Consider the following 17,642-nt stretch of genomic DNA (forward strand, 5'->3'; position numbering starts at 1 on the left):
CCACCAGGGCCACAGCCACGCCCTGCTCCCCCAGCCACTCACAGCCCACCAGGTCCCCCACAGCCACGCCCTGCTTCCCCAGCCACTCACATCCCACCAGGTCCTCACAGCCCAGCTTCAAGGTCATCCTGCCCTGACCTGAGGCAGAGGTGACCAGTGAACAAGACTGGGTCACCGAGGTGGCAGGAGCTTCCTCCCCCAGGAGCAGACTGTGCACCTGAGGCAGCGCAGGTGGGAGAGGGTAGGGGCTGTCTTGGGCCAGACCACATGTACCTGAAGGCGAGGACCCTGATGGCCTTCTAGATGATGGCCATCCCTCCCTGTCCCCAGAGGCCCAGCATCTTCCCCCACGATCTGCAGCTGTGTCCCTGACCCTCTGGTCCTCCCAGGAAAGCTTCTCGGAAGCCAGAGAGTGAGAGCAGTTCACCCCTCGTCTCTCCAACCCCTTTTCTGTTTTCACCGAATTCGTCCAGTCTTCTGATTTCATCTTTCCAACCCATCAGCATCTCTCAGCATCAAAAAATGTGCTTCATTCTTCTAAGAGACGAGGCAGTAAGAGGCGGAGGGCTCCAACTTCATGACTCCTCCAGCTCGCTGTCCAGCTAAGTCCTCCAACCACCTCACCCGCACTGGCTCAGGGACACCAGACGGAGGGGTCGGCCCTCCCACTGCCACCCCCTCTGTCTCGCGAGGGTGACATGGCAGGGACTAGACCCGTGGACCTCTGTGCCATGTACCACTAAGCAAGTGCTTCCCAAGTAACGGCCTCTGCGAGGTGGACACTGAGCTGACCGGGGCACCACCCAGAAAACACCTCCAGCTGTTCCCGTAGAACATTTCTCCTGTGGTCAGATGGCTTCTGGAGGGGACACTTTCCCTCTTCTCTCCCACTTCATAGAGCGCTGAACGGGGATCTTAAAGTAGCCGCCAGGCTCGGCCATCAGAGGATTTATGATTTCTGGAGTCACGTTCAAGCTTCAATTTCCAAGTGAGGTCTTGGCAACCAGCTAGCCACTCAACAGACACCAACCGAGTACCTGTTCCACATAAGACCTCTCGTGGCCGTACTGGACACGGAGGTGGCAGAGACAGAGACCGAGGCACAGCCACCAAGATGGGATCTGCACAGATGCGAAAGCCATCAGTGGGTCCAGGAAACAGACGAACGTCAAACACTTCATGCAAACAATGAGGCTCGTGCTGCCAAGACCGCCCTCCTGCCTGCCTTCCCCAGGCTCGGAAGTGCCTGCACCCTGCTGCATCCAAGGGCGGGAGGAGCGGGCAGGGGCAGGGGGCTCACTTCCTCACCACCTTTTCCCTGGGAAACCTTTCCAAGAGACGTCCCTGTAAACACGTGCTACCGCGTGCCCTGGGCCAGCAGTCAGCGTGGCACGTTCCTTTGAGAACACTGAAGAGCAAGCTCGGCCTTCTGTGAGTGCACTTGTGCAGGCATGCCATGGCCATGTGGTTTATTGGGGTTCATAAAATCCGCAAAGGGCCATAGTTTCTGGTTCCCAACTTTCCTATTAATTTCATTTGGGGAACAGTATCCCAACTACCTTTTATGCTTAATGTTTTTAACCAAGAAGAGAGGTAGACCACCATCAGGAAGGACTCGCCTGGAAGTTGGGTTGACCCTCTGCTCTCCCAAAGGGCCCTTCGCAGTGGCTTCCTGGCCCAGAGCACCCAGCCCTCACTGCACTGCCTGCCTGCAGGGTGCCGAGTATGGAAGAGGGACCGGTGCTCCTGGAGGATTGCTAGCAGGGGACGGCAGGGCTGTGGGCGTTGAGAAGAGTAAAAATACGGCACACCCAGGACTGCTGCAGTGCAAAGGCAGCCCGGGGTGCTCTGCGCCATTATCAGCTGAGACAGCACCTCATACTCACAACAAGTCTCTGGGACTGCAGGAAAGAACTGGACTGCTGCAAATAAAACTCTCAGGCCAACACTGTAGCCTAGTGACTGAGGAGGCTGGGTCCCACATGGCCAACTGAGGTTCAAATCCCAGCTCTGGCAGCTTGAGAGACATGCCAGACATGTGTGTGTGCACCCCAAATCCCAACAAGCTGGAGAAATGGGGGGGAAAGGACTGCAGCAGGACCGCACCCCATTGGGGGGTATTCTCTCTCTCTTTTTCTTTTGGTGTCTTTGTCTCTGACTCTCTCAGGCAAGCACACACACCCTCTGGCAATTAAAAACATATATATATGCCAATTCCCACCTAGACCAAGACCTACTCAGAGCGGCTCCTAAAAGTGGTGGTATCTGCACTCACTCTCTTTAACTAGTGACAAGTGCTCGACGCCACTTGAGCTCACTTGCCTAAAAGCTTCGTCCACCTGACCTGGTATAATCGCTGCATCCCCACCTGGAGCCACGGGGCAGGAGGGGCTTGGCCCACCAGTGCAAGGAGCAAAATCCCAAAGCTACCAAACAAGACCAGTAGTATCAAACTATTGCATATAAAGAGGTGTTTACTCTGGACAGCAAAGGCTGCCAAAGGGCAGCACTCATATGTATCATCCCCCTGATTTGGGAAGAACGGATGTTATACAAAGTAGCAGCTATTGCATCTTCAAGCAGGGCTAGGACTAGAAACTCAGCCTAACTCTTTTGCTTTACTAATGACTGCTTCCAAGTTAAGGCCACACTCCCGGATCGCACGGGTTCCCACCATGTGGGACCAGAAGCTCGGCACCGTCTCCCTGCAAGGACTGTCCATCAGCTACCAACTGACCTGAAGTCACAAGTGACTCTTCACATACAGCAGCTGTGGCTTGAAGACAATGACCCAAACTTGGGACCGCACTTCCAAACGTGCTGACTAAGCTCACGGGAGACACCGGCCAACCTCACCTCTTCCTCACTCTGCGTTAGTTATGAAGAGAATTGCCAATTAAGGAATGAAATTGGGGATCATTTCTATAATTATTTCCCACCAAAAAAGCTCTGTAACAATATAGCTGGTCAGAGACTTCTGCACCGTGTCCCCCGGCAGCTGCAGGACAGTGAGGCAACGCATGGCCAGTTGTCTCAGAGAAGCTGCCAACAGACTGTGCCAAGAACTTCGTCTTGTGTTTTCTCTTTAAGCCACTGAGCATTTTCATGGCAACGGTCTTCCTGTTTCAGACTCACTTATCCCCAACACACAAATTACATCGCTTTTGCCCAGGAAACTAGTAAGCCGTTGTCCTTGGAACAAGACTAATTGTGCCACATAGCACAGCACCCAGGAAGGGACTCGGTGCCGACTGCCACCAGGTCACAGATGGCAGGCAGGTGTCGGCTGGGGGACAGCTGGCAGCTTCTTGGTGCTGCCCTGCATTGCCACAGCCTGTCCCTGGGGCTGGCAGTTGCACAAGCATCCCTCCTCTGTTCGCCTCCAGCCTCCTCTGTCAGTGCCCAGCTGTCGAGGCCACAGCGCCGTGCTGGGTTAGGAGAAGAACAGGGTCCTTGCATCAGTGCTGTTGTGACATGTCCCCCAGAGCGCCTGGCAGTCGTGCTTACTGGAGAGACACGGGTGCATCTGGAACCTCCCTCCGCTCTCACATCTGGTATTTCCACACCCCAGGGCTTCAGCCACCCCAAATCCAAGTGGTGTTCCCATGGCTCATCTTAACTGCTGGGCCAGAGGCAAGGCAGGCTTACTCACTTCCTACTCCAGAGATTTCAAAATTCTAAAAACTGGAGCCGCTTCACACCAGTGCTCTCACGATGCACGTTAGAGAACACTGTAGCTCCGAGTTCACAACTCTTTGGTGAAACTCGAACTTCAGGGGCTGCACCATCCCTCTAAGAGCAAAGGGAGCAAAGGGAACAGCTTTCTAGGCACGTCCTAGTTCAGCATGGTAAAAGGCAGGTGGTGTGTGTGTGTGTGTTCCACTACTAATCGCCGAGGGCAGCAACTCCATCTGTTCCCAGACGAAGAGGTACCTGCCACCCAGCGAGTACGCACCAGACATGCCTCCATGGGTGAGTGCACAGATGGACACCGTCTATTACATATAGAAAGCACGCATGTGGTGTGCAGCTGTAACAAATTCATACGTAGTAGTTACAAATGAGCACCATCCATGACATATAAAAAACACATGTGTGGTGTCCATAGATAACACGTAATAATGAACATCCATTACATATAGAAACACGTGTGTGGTGTGCATATATAATATATCCATATATGATACGTAATAATGAACATCCATTGCATATATAGAAAACACGTGTGTGGTGTGCATAAATATTCATTATATAATGTATAATAATGAATACCATCCATCACAATATATAAAACGTGGGTGGTATATGTATATATATTAATCATATATATGTGTGTATGTATTTATATAAATATACACACAAATCTCATTCTATGAGGCTCTGTGACATGTATGTTCACTAAAAACATTTAGTGTATTTTTTTAGCCACAGCATCACGTCAGAAGGTGAGACCCCATCACCTCCCTGGACAGGCCGGCACTCTGAAGAGGAATCTCCCGGCATACAGGGCTGTTCCAGCTTCAGGCTTTCTAACAAGCAAACTCCCCGGTCTGCACCCTTCCTCTCTGCCTCTCCACTCTATGGCTTTTTGGCCTCCACCTAAGCTGGATTCTAAAATGGGTCCAGAAGAACATTCCTCTGCTTGCCATAGATGTTTCCTATCATGGAAAAGGTTGGGATGGACGCCCCCAGGAAAGCAGCCCCCCAATATTGGAGCAAACCTGGGGACATGTGAGACCCCCCAGCACTGGGATGGACCACCCCTGCATGCCCCTGGTCCGCTCACACCACAGCCTCGACCTCCTGGCTGGCTGCCAGGGTGCTCACCTTGCCATGTTAACAAGAGAAGGACACAGAACTCGAGAGGGGCCCTCGGTTTGCACAGTGTCCTATTAAACACGAGTCACCCATGAGAACAGACCTGTGGGAGATGGGCCCTTTCTGGGTGGCTATAAAATAAACTGTCAGAATAATTCAGAATTCAAAACGACAGCTGCAAGAAATCACCACAATGCAGCATTCCCTTCCAGCCTGCTAGAGCCCAACTCACTTCCGTCAAGCTTCAAACCCAGGTTTTCATCTCATCTTGGAATACTGTAGGCGTAGGACTGCTCCCTCAAAAGCTATGCAATAAAAATGTGCTTGACTCGGCGTGTGACTATTACTATAATCCCAGCATTATGAAAATTACTCAGAAAGTTTATCTCATTTTTTTAGGAGAGATTTTCTCCTGTAGGGCCTGTGCACTCACTGGAGATAGAGAGAGGGAGACAGAGAGAGAGAAAGCGGGAAATCACCCCAGGGAGATGGTCTTGCTGCAATCCCTTCTCCTCCATTCTCCTCTCAGGATCTTGGGCACACATGGACACACACACTCGGTGTGAGTTTTAAGCCACCGGATCTGGGACTCGAACCATGGTTGACTAGGTGGGAGTTTAGCAATGTAACCATCATGCCATCTGCTGGCCCCAGTTTATCTCAATGTAAGGAATGAACTGGGAACAGGAGGGTGCTTCTAGTCTTTGTAGCTCTGCTTTCACACAAATAGCAATGGTTATGAAATCAATCCGAGTGACGTGGCAGCCACGCACTGTCTTTATCGTGTTACGGTGTCTGTGACCTCCTCACCAGTCCTGGAAGGGGTATATCATGACCCCTAGAGGCTGAGACAGTTCCCCACAGCCCAACTACTGCTGGTTGTAAGGAAACCGGGAACTTGAACCCATCGCATCTGGAACCAGAGTTTCCTCCACCAGGTGCTCCTTCTAGAGTTTTCAAACTGCGGAGCCAAAGAGCACAGCACAGGTGTGGACAATTCAGGATCGCGTAACTTCTCGCCACTATGGAAATGTTCCTACTCCCCCTGGGAGTTGCAGAAATGAAGTCTCAGCACGTTTCTAGCCACGTGCGCACTCTGTCCCCCCAAGCGTGCTCCACACCCATCTAAGGCTTAGCCCTCGTCTCTCCCACGGGCGGACAAGGAGAGTGAGAGCCAGCCTGACAAGAGGCCCATGCCACGATCCACTCCCAGACTCAGGCAGGCCAGGCCACAAGACGCACACAAGGTCGTGGTGGACAGAGGCGGGGTTACCGCAGGACCTTCCCACGTGGGCCAACTGCTTCCACAGGGCCACCCCGGCCCACGACACGCATTTACTGGGCAAACTGTACATGCCGGAAGCCAGCTGCTGCGTGAACAAGCCTGTCCCCATCCCGTTTGTACAAATCCTCAGCTCCCTTTGTTTTACCTTCACTGATGTTCCAAAAAAAAGAAACGAGCCTTTGCTTACAATTTTGGCTTCTAACCTAAAACAATACTCAAAGTTAAAGATGTTCTGAATGAATGATTTAGGCAAGAGAAAAAAACCATATCTCATAACATATTAATGGAGGATAACTACTCCATTAAAGAAAGAAGAGAAATATCGAAGGTTAACAAGAAATCGTAAAATATGATCAATTACAAAATTTCAGAAAAGTTTTAAAAGCCTGAATTCAAAATAAGCAAATACGATCTTATTATTTGCCAGTATTTGGGGAAAACAAAATCTAATTGTCAAGGCGCCGGACGACTGCTTGGTCAGACTAGCTCTGAGGAACTGATAAAAGGCGTCTGGCCGTAGCAGAGAAGGCGAGGACGGGGGAGAAGGCAGGCTGACGGTGGCTGCCGTGCTCCGAGGCTGTGTCAGCTCGGCTTATCAGGCACTGTTAGAGGTTCCGGACCGGGTTTGTGTATTTATCCAAAATAAATCTGACCCAGCGCCAAACTAACCATATTGGGGATGGCGTTCCTCCCTATCTCTGACCCATTTTCCTGCTTTGGCAAGTGTATCTTCATTTTATAGGTCATTTCCTGACCAAAATTTAGGAGTTATTTTAAACCACTAACCCCAAACGGTCTGCAATGTCCAGAAACGGGTTTGGTCATAACAGGATACGAACCGGAAACTCTGGGCCCAGAGGACACCGGCGGGGGCCAGTGGCAAGACGCTGGGCACCGTGTGTGGAGGGTCCTCGGTCCTAGACCCCACGAGGGCCCTGACCTGGCCGGTTCCAGGCAAGAGCACTGAGCCCCACCTCCCGCAAGGGGGCCAAGCCAGAGTCACACTGCAGAAGGGGCGAGGCCCACAGGGCCGTCCCCGCCAGCTGTGTCCACAGCACCGCCACGCCCTCTGCACCAGCTCAGCAGCGTCCCCTGCCCCCAGCCACCACAGGCTTCTGAGACCTTCCTCCCCTCCAGCTTCTGAAGGGCACGGCCCAGCTAGGGTGGAACTGCCGAGGAACCTCGACAGTAAGCAGAGGCCCACCAGTGGCCCCGCCACGCCGCGCTCCAGCTTCTGTCTGGGACCTGGGACTTCTGAACCCCAGACTCAGAAGGAGCCTCCCGCCTACCTGCTGGCTCAAGGCCTTGCACCCTCCTGCGCGGGACCTGCGTCGGGACCAGCCTCCAGCAGCAGGTGCGTGCCAGGACCGGTGCGGGCCAGGAGTTCTGGGGCCTTTAATCAAGCCCTCCCCGCGCTGCTGTGAGCTCGCCTTTGCATTGGGGCTTGGCCTTCTACAGCCCCAGGGCGCCCCTGTGGTAGGCAGTCCGCCCTCTCCTCCGCATCTGCGCTTGCGCAGCCCAGGATTCAACCACTAGGAGTGGCAAGTGTCAGCTCGTTGCTGACATGTACTGTGTAGTCGGGTCTACACTGAACCAGGCTTTTTATTCGAGTCATGATTCCCTGTGATACCATGGTCAACCACATACCGGCGTTCACTCTGTGATCTAGAGACGGCTCAGGGGATGCGCCGCAGGCTATGCACGAACCCCCTCTTCCGTGAGTCCCGGGCTGCAGACTGTTACCGCCGGCATCCCAGAACCACCCCGCCTGGATACCGGAACATCTTACTACTTTGCTATTTATTACTCGAAATTTGCCTCGGATTTAACCCTCAGAATCTGCCTGACATGAAAGAAGCACTTGTGTAAGCCACGCTCCTCGGTTCTCTAAGGGAAGCCACGGTCATCCCAGATTCGGGGAGAGGAAGGCAGGGCCCACGTGCTTCCGCGGAGTGACACCGCACCCACAAAGGGAAGAATGTGTCCCTAGCCCGTCTCCTCTTTAGATGTGTCTGAAATGTTGCCATTGTCTTTCCTGAAAGTAGTGTATGCTGACTCTTAAATGTCACCTCCTCAGAGAAATACATTCTTCTTTTGTCTGACTAATCTTAAGGCCCTTGGAATTCATCTGAACCTTCAGACACATGCAATGCCTTCTGGCTAAGATGCTATGTCAAATATTTTTAAGAGGACATTACACACCCAGGCCAAACTGTATGTTCTGGGGCCTTTCTATCCAGCAAAACCTTCAACATCACAAGGAATTGTGACAACATATTAAATCAAGCTCTAAAGCAGTAGTTGGCTTTTTCTAAGAATTATTTATTGGGACCAGCAGATGGCGTAAGGGTTATATCACTGGACTCCCACGTAGTCAACTGCAGTTTGAGTCCTGGACTCAGCAGATTGGGCACACATGTACATCCTGGTGCATGTACATGCATGCCCAAACTCCCAAGAGGAGAATGGAGAAGGACTGTGGTGTGGCCATCCCCCGTAGGGGGTGATTTCTTGTTTTCTGTCTCTCTTTCTCTCTCTCTCTGGTGAGCACACATGCCCTCTCTCAAAAAATATAAAATATCTCTCTCAAAAAAAATGAGTTATTTTACTTATTATTATTTTTTAACTTGACCAGAGACAAAGAGAGAAAGAGAAATTGAGAAAGCAAACCGCTGGGTTTGGGACTTGAACCCTATTCAGCCCTGTGGGAGTCCAGTGCCTTAACCACCCCACCACCTGCTGTTCCCCAGCAGTAATTCTTATCGTAACAAATATGGTGCTAGCAAATCGATAATAATTTTGTGACATTAAAATGTCATTGTATTCTTTAAAACATTCTAAATATAACATAAAATTGAAGCTAATTAAGAAAAAGCTACTTGTGTTAAAAACCACATTTTAAAGTTGACACTCTTGGATGGTATGGAAATAAATGATCTTGTGCTCAAAAATAGCCCATTCATTGCATTAAAGATAATTGCAGGTGTAAGGGAGCCAGGGCCCACATGGCCACTGTGGTTCAAATGCCCACCCTGGCGACTTGTAGCCCAGCCTGGATGCACGTGTGTGCACGTCCCAGACCCTGACAGGATGGAGACGTGGAGAGAACGAGGTCGCGGTGGGGCCACGCCCACCGGGGGTGTCTCCTCTCTCTGTTTCTCCATCTCCAGCCAGCATATGCGCTCTCTGGCAATTTGAAAGCATAAAAGGTGTAAATAAATGCGGGGCTGGCTCCCAATGCGGCGGTAACACACCGTGCCAGAGAGACTGGCTTTCCCTCGTGAGCAGAGGTCAAGCCCCTGTCCCAGTGAGCCTGAAAGAGGCCAGGCACACCTGCGAGCACCCAGGAGCTGATGGGCTGGGGGCCTGGGGGTGTGACCAGACGGTGTGAGGTGCCCCAAAAATGTGCATATACACACATGCTATCACAAATACAGGATTTTTTTTAATTAAAATGTAAATTTGGGGGTCCAGCAGGTGGCATGGCTGTTATGGTGCTGGACTCCCACATGGCTAACTGTGGTTCAAGTATTGGACCTAGCACCTTGAAAATCATGCTGGGCACGTGTGTGTGTGTGTGTGTGTGTGTGTGTGTGCCCAAAATCCCAGGAGAAGAATGGAGAAGAAGGGATTGCAGCGCAGCCATCCCTCCTGGAGGATAATTCCTCACTTCCCCTCTCGCTATCTCTTTCTGTTTCTCTCCTGAGAGGGCACACGCCCTTTGTTAAAAACCTTAAAATAATAGATAAAATGAAATAAATTTTACTTGTTATATAACAAAAATAATATGCTTATTTTATTTTTAAAAAAATTGTTAGAGATGTACTAGCCAAATCTTCCACCAGATTGGGCACACATGTACATCCTGGTGCATGTACATGCATGCCCAAACTCCCAAGAGGAGAATGGAGAAGGACTGTGGTGTGGCCATCCCCCGTAGGGGGTGATTTCTTGTTTTCTGTCTCTCTTTCTCTCTCTCTCTGGTGAGCACACATGCCCTCTCTCAAAAAATATAAAATATCTCTCTCAAAAAAAATGAGTTATTTTACTTATTATTATTTTTTAACTTGACCAGAGACAAAGAGAGAAAGAGAAATTGAGAAAGCAAACCGCTGGGTTTGGGACTTGAACCCTATTCAGCCCTGTGGGAGTCCAGTGCCTTAACCACCCCACCACCTGCTGTTCCCCAGCAGTAATTCTTATCGTAACAAATATGGTGCTAGCAAATCGATAATAATTTTGTGACATTAAAATGTCATTGTATTCTTTAAAACATTCTAAATATAACATAAAATTGAAGCTAATTAAGAAAAAGCTACTTGTGTTAAAAACCACATTTTAAAGTTGACACTCTTGGATGGTATGGAAATAAATGATCTTGTGCTCAAAAATAGCCCATTCATTGCATTAAAGATAATTGCAGGTGTAAGGGAGCCAGGGCCCACATGGCCACTGTGGTTCAAATGCCCACCCTGGCGACTTGTAGCCCAGCCTGGATGCACGTGTGTGCACGTCCCAGACCCTGACAGGATGGAGACGTGGAGAGAACGAGGTCGCGGTGGGGCCACGCCCACCGGGGGTGTCTCCTCTCTCTGTTTCTCCATCTCCAGCCAGCATATGCGCTCTCTGGCAATTTGAAAGCATAAAAGGTGTAAATAAATGCGGGGCTGGCTCCCAATGCGGCGGTAACACACCGTGCCAGAGAGACTGGCTTTCCCTCGTGAGCAGAGGTCAAGCCCCTGTCCCAGTGAGCCTGAAAGAGGCCAGGCACACCTGCGAGCACCCAGGAGCTGATGGGCTGGGGGCCTGGGGGTGTGACCAGACGGTGTGAGGTGCCCCAAAAATGTGCATATACACACATGCTATCACAAATACAGGATTTTTTTTAATTAAAATGTAAATTTGGGGGTCCAGCAGGTGGCATGGCTGTTATGGTGCTGGACTCCCACATGGCTAACTGTGGTTCAAGTATTGGACCTAGCACCTTGAAAATCATGCTGGGCACGTGTGTGTGTGTGTGTGTGTGTGTGTGTGCCCAAAATCCCAGGAGAAGAATGGAGAAGAAGGGATTGCAGCGCAGCCATCCCTCCTGGAGGATAATTCCTCACTTCCCCTCTCGCTATCTCTTTCTGTTTCTCTCCTGAGAGGGCACACGCCCTTTGTTAAAAACCTTAAAATAATAGATAAAATGAAATAAATTTTACTTGTTATATAACAAAAATAATATGCTTATTTTATTTTTAAAAAAATTGTTAGAGATGTACTAGCCAAATCTTCCACCAATTAAAGTATACGTTAATATTTATTTGTTTTTTTAAAATGAAGGAACAATACCTTTAGTTATCATTGGGTTTCTCTATAATATGCTGACAGGAAACTAATATTGACTAGTACCTTCCAAAATGCCCACTATGCTAAACATGAACCTGAGGTCAATTTTCTTTCTAAAATGAAGACATAGTACGAACTGCAGTTGCCCTCCAAGCCTCCCATGACCCCAGGTGCATGGAGGCAGCTGAGGAGTTTGTGGAAGAAGCATCCAAAATGTTGAGTCACAGCTAGCAAATACTGGTTTTGCCTTGCATGGAGGGATATTTTCACTTTCTAAAGCAGACACTCACTAAGATTTTCAGGCAGTTTCGTGAAGTGTCAGATACAGGAATGAGGAAGGCCAATCCCCAGACGACTGGCAGTCAGACAATGTGGATTTACATTAGCTACCCTTCCTACAGTGGGGGTACAAATGGCTCCCAGACATCAGTGCATTTGGTGACACGCAGAGAGACAGATGCCAAAGTAGATTCCCCCAGTTCAAAGCCAGTATCTCCTGCCACTTCTCAAATACGACAGAAAAGGCCACAGTGCTGGGACGTGTCTCTGGCGGTGAAGAATAGTCATTCCCAAACTCTGAGCAAAGCGCTGACTCCAAGATGAGGAGATGAGAAGGCTCACTAATCCTCCTTTATCAAGGACAGGAGACATCAGGCACGGAAAACTTCTTCAAGGGCCAACCCAGATTCTTTGCCTTTGTCCTTCCCCTTATCACAGATGGAGCGAGCTTTAGAACTCGGATAACAGAAGATGTTCCTAAGAGGGTGCAGACCGAAACCAAGCCGGCTGCGCCTCCACGCAGAGCACTCCTGAGCCCTGGGATAGATGTTTACCAAGGCACTCGGCGCTGCGCACGTCCCCAGGGCTGCTTAGTCTGTGCTGGGAGGTCTAGGCAAATTCTGAAATAAGGGGAAATACCTTTGCTTGGCCTAACTGCTCCCAACTGGCTGCTCAGCGCCGAGAGTGCAGAGTGCACCCTCCCGCTGGGACTCCAAGGAGCCCCTCACTGGAACCGCAGATGAGTAACCACCACGCGGGGTCCTCCCGAGTGCCAGGTGCTCTCCCGGGCACCGGGTGCGGAGGGGGCAGAAGAAGATATGTCACCAACGTCTTCTAATGGGTGGTGTCAGAACCACACAGAGACATGGTGAGTGCCAAGCCATGTGGCAGGAAGGACCCATATCTCCTGGGCACTCCCCGCCCCCACCCCCAAGGTTTAATTGTGTGGATTATGGGCCCGGGGCTCAAAGAGATTGCCCTGCTCTGAGTGACTGAAATGCAGGCTGGGTTTTCTTAATCCCATACTTACCAAGATTCCCCATTTTACCTGATCTCAGAGGAACTGCACAGAGCCTCAGCCCTACGGTAGAGTTAGAGCAGGCAAAGGGGAGAGGAGAGACGGTGCCGATGAAGAGCAGGAGGAAATAAAGGGGCGCAGGGACGAGCCCCTGCTGACTCTGCCAAAGCTGCATGCAGGGGAGTAGCCGGCGGCAGAGCCAGGTGGAGGTGTGGGCTGGACCCCAACAGAAAAGGAGGGCAGCATTTGGTTAGAGCGCAGGCCACCAGCATCGGGCCCTGTGCAGGGACACGCGTGGTCAGAAATGCGCTTCTGAAGACAGTTCACCTCACAGCAGTAGGAACAAGGGCTGCAGAGAGCGGGGTGGTGGCGGTGGTGTGGGCGGGGTTGGTGTAGACACCAGGCCAGGCAGGAGACCTGGAGCAGGGTCACTGAGAAGTGTGTAGAGGGAAGGCGGACTTGTGACTGCATAGACCTGGGAGTTAACAGAGAGGGGAGGCTGAGGCTTTGAGCCAGGGGCTCTGGGCTCAGTATCAGGAAACATCAGGCGGCTCCAGGACCGAGGTCTGGGGGAAGGACACGTGAACTAAGGCTGAGATCAAAGCAGGATGGCCCAGCAGAGATGGCCCAGGGAAAGCGAGACACTGGGCTGGGATTCCGGAGACCCTGAGTCACCCTCACAGGAGGGAGGGTAGTGAGTGCAGAGAGAAGCGCATGGAAGCCCACCCATAGCCCCTGCGGGTCGGGAAGAAGAAGGGAGAAACTGAGGAGCAGGAAACGAAGACGAGCTCGGGTCCCAGAGTTAAGACCAGAACAATGGGAGGGAAACCAGAGGAAACCAGCGCCCTGTGTCCCCGGCATTACAGCGCTCAGCCCCCAGGAAGTCGGGCAGTGGTCAGCGCCTCCAGAGAATCTCCCGGTTAGAACCTGGGCTCGCTGGTGCTCCTCTCTGTGGTATGCATGCACTTTCTGTGGCTGACAATTCTTGGTGGCTGTGGAATAATGGCAGGAAGGCCAGTGCCCTAAGGGTATTATTTTAGGGTTCTATTGTTTTACTTACCCCATCCCAAACACTCCAAAGACCAAGCCTGCTTGAGAGACATTTCATGAGCTTGATCCTTTTTCAGTTTCAGGAACCGGCATTAGAACACTGAGTAATTCGTTGTCCCCAGAGCTGTGACTTACCCGCTTCTCACCCTCCCCGTGTCTAAGAGGATTTGGGTGTGAGTGTCACTTGTGAGTTCCATTTGTCTGCAAAATCTTTACCTGCCCTTAGCTCAATAACCACACTTCTCATGACCACCCTTACCCGTTCCCAGAAAGCTGCCTCCAGGCTCGTTAATGAGTAATGAAGGGTCTGTGAACACCCGCGCCCTTGCTCGGATGAGGGTAGGTTTTCTGGGTCAGTTCCTAAAGACACTCCCTCCTAGAATCAGTCACCCATGCTGCAACTTTCCAACCCCCCCAGGGCAGCCGCCACCTCCCACGAGGGACGTGGCCCAGTACTGGGTCCTCAGTGAGGCCAGGGGCCCCCACCATGTGCTCCCAGACACCGCCCCTCAATGTCTCCCTACCCCTGGGGATCAGAGTTCAGCTACCAAGACTGTCAATAACAGAAACAATGGCATCTTGGTATCTCAAAGGAGGAGGCTTCAGGGTCAAACCCCGAGGACAGGCAGGGGCATCCCTCGTGAAGTAATGTCTGGCTTGCAGGTCTCATTCCTTCCACATTCCAGAGGTGGACTGTCCTCCCGGAAGTTCCCTGTGTCCCCACAGTCGGATAGGTGCCCTACAGAACCTCAGTTCCCCTCAAGTGTGGCATGTACGAGCCCGGGTTGTAGCTGTGTGCTTGTCGGCATGTCTCTCCAGATTAGGACCTCCCTGGGGAGAGAGGGCATCAGTCCCTTTGCATGGGCAGTACCTGGCAGGGGCAGGCAGAAGGGAGGTGCTTTCTGTGGGAGGTACGTGTGGAGGGAAGGAAGAAATGGACTCAGGGACGAAGGGACAGACCTACCGAGGAAACTGAGGCTTCGGGCTAGTGTCCCCAGACCACCTGCTGAATAAGAGGCAGTTAGACAGGAAAGCTGGAACCCTCTTGCCTCTCAGTCTGCATTCACCTGACCCGCTCCCAGCACTCCTAATCCAGCTTCCAAAGAGTGTGTGCAGTTATGCCTCTAGCTGTCCTCAAGCTGCCTCCCTTCCCCCTGGTCTGCTTTCATATGTAAAAAGCATGAGATCTGGAGCACAGCACGTCTGCGGGTGTCACTCCTGAGATCTCAGAGCGCTGTTGGGATCTTGTTGGGCCTGAGTCAGGAATCGACCTCCTCGTTACGTTTCTGGTTGAACATGGCCATACTTGGCATGAGTTACATCTCCCTTAGTTTGAGTTCTAGGCGGGCAGTCCCCAGAGAAGTGACTAATGGTCAGGAGATGAAGACATCGCTGGGCCAGCGTCGTGGCACTCGGGACCAAGTTCTCACTGCCGGTACTGACAACTGCCCTGTGGAGCAACACAGGCCGAGCTGGAGGACAGTGTGGACTGAGCTGCGGGGAACGGCTCATCCGCAAGGCTGAGTGCAGAGGTCACTCGGAGCCACGGCAGGGGCACCCCGCCACTTTCCTCCTTCCTGCACAAAAGCAAAGTTGGGGAGGAGAGCAGAGGTCGGTCCAGCCTGAGATAAAAGCAATGCTATAGAAAATCCATGCACTGAGATGAACAGCACGGCCACTCAGATCCGGTCAGAAACAAAACCGATGGCCTTTCCTGCCAAATAAACAGGTCAGGGCAAGGCCTGCCCGGCCCGCAGCAGGCACGTTCGGATGTGTGAGCGTGGGCAGAGTGCGGCTCGGACCACCCAAAAGAGCAGGGACCCAAGAATCCTCCCTATGGCTCCCAAATAAAGACTCGACAAGTTTCCATGTCATGTTCAAAATGTATTTTTAAGTTACGTTTTGCTGCATCAATACCAAAGCAACTTCGACATTTTAGTATAGCGAACAGCGGATTGGGGGAGTAAGCAAAAATGTTATCAATGCAATGAGAGTGAGATCATTTTATACCAACCACTGGTCCTGAAAATGATTCCAAACACTAAATGAACGTTCCTGTGCACATATACATCCCATGCACATCCATCCTGCTCTCTAATCAGGCCAGGAAACATGTGTTGTCATGAGAGGACCTGTTTGGTCACCTGGTAAGCAGAGGCTGCCCATGGGCCAGATCTCCTAAAACACCCCATAATACTGGGAGGGACAGAGAGAGCTAGAGGATGAGAATATACCGGGCTTTAGAGAATGGTTAAAGGGAAGCACAATGACCCCACAGTCAGCACTAAGGAGGGCCATTTCTCAGGCAGGAGTTTGCAGCTCGTTCTTTTTGAAAGTCCCGGGTGTCTGAAAAACTACCCCCTGCCTCCTGCACTCAGCTCTGCTCAGTTAGCATTATCTGTCAGACTCTAAATCCAATCAGGGGGTCCTGTTTCCCAGTTGAGGACTTTCTCTGATAAGCCTGGCCATGCGGCCAAACCATCTCTCCTTCAAAATGTTAACACTTTTGGTCACTATTTCTAGACCAAAATGAAGTGTTTTCAAGCTTACTCTTTAAAAGGTATTTAGTCATCATTACTGAAGAGTGTTTAAATAACCGGCTACGGTGCTCTGCCAAGCTCTGAGCTGGGAGGAGCAACCACACAGTAATGCTCATGGCATCGTTAGGCCCTTCTAAGTGCAATGCAGGCGCTGCCGGTGGGGAGCGGCACGGATGTTACCAGCTGGTGCTGGCACGGAGCAGTTCACTTATATCGGCCAAGTCTGGTTGGGGACCATCCTTCCAGAAGAGGAGTAAAAGTTTTAAAAACAAAAAATATACATAGCAAAATTAAGAAACAGTGAGTGTAGAAAAGCTGGCAAGCAGCTGTGAGCATTTGAGGGAGAAAATGCAGTGTGTTTGGAAGCCCCAGCTTCCCCTACAAGGTTAGGACCCTGAGTAACTGCTCAAGTCTGTCCTCCCACCCAGAGAAGGGAAGCTGGAAGCCCAGCAGGCGGCCAGGCTGGTGGGGGCTGGAAGCCTCCCTCTGGCAAACCCAGCTTCCAGGTCCTTTCTGGGCACGCTCAGAACCAGAGGAAATGAAGGCTAGGAAAACAGCTTCGGCATGGAACAATGCGACCGAGTTTCACTTCGGTTTCTCGCTCAAATACAAGTGTGGTCATCATTTCAAACGCATTAAGGAAGGGCAGTGAGTGGAGGACAGCGACATTTCGGAGCTGGACCTACAAAGGGCCGGCTGCTGTCCCCAGCATGCTCCCGGCAGCAGCAGAGTCGTGGGAAAGCAAAGATACAGCTGTTTCCAGGCGGACGGCCCAGAGCTGCGAGCCTTGGCCACCAGAGTCCCCAAACAACAAGAAAACGCCCAAGCCATTCTCAGGCACATGTGCGTGGGGCGCTGAGCAGCGCGGGGCGCGGGTCCACCCCTCCAGCCCCGACCCACTCGTGTATACAGAGCAGGTAAAGGCGCCCAGCCGCTGAATGTCCCGCGATGCGGGTTCAAATCCCGCTGACTCCGGGCACCCTCGCCCAGCCACTGCGCGTGCCGGGCTTCTGCTCCTTCCCCTGGGCCCGGAGGAGTTCCCAGCTCTCCCGTCCCCAGACCGTAACAAAGGAGGCTCCGTAATGGATGTACGATCGCAGCCCCCAGGGATCGTCAGAGGGGACCGGGCCGGAGAGAGCACCTGGCCTCGCCACGCGCGATCCCCAAGGGGCAGGAGGGCGGCTCGGGGCGCGGGACAAAGGGACCTCGCAGGGCGCCCGGGGCGCAGGGCGGGACGCGGAGGACGGAGCGGGCCGGGGACTTACCTTAGCAGCGGCCCGGCTGCGCTCCTCGTGAAGCAGGAGGGCGGCGGGCAGCAGCA

The 17,642-nt window shown here is 51.9% G+C and overlaps 1 protein-coding gene across 1 annotated transcript in view; it reads right to left on the reverse strand.

Annotated features, from left to right (window-relative positions):
- Positions 1-17,640, reverse strand: part of COL4A1 (collagen type IV alpha 1 chain) — a gene marked incomplete at its 5' end in the record, with an annotated part of 154,760 nt that extends 137,120 nt beyond the window's left edge. Inside the window, 1 exon segment of the mRNA XM_027776198.1 lies at positions 17,587-17,640. Within this exon segment, the coding sequence (XP_027631999.1) occupies positions 17,587-17,640 (54 nt within the window).
- Positions 17,641-17,642: the final 2 nt, after the last annotated feature.

This window comes from Tupaia chinensis, unplaced genomic scaffold (assembly GCF_000334495.1).
Source record: "Tupaia chinensis unplaced genomic scaffold, TupChi_1.0 Scaffold000644_1, whole genome shotgun sequence".
Classification (NCBI taxonomy): domain Eukaryota; kingdom Metazoa; phylum Chordata; class Mammalia; order Scandentia; family Tupaiidae; genus Tupaia; species Tupaia belangeri.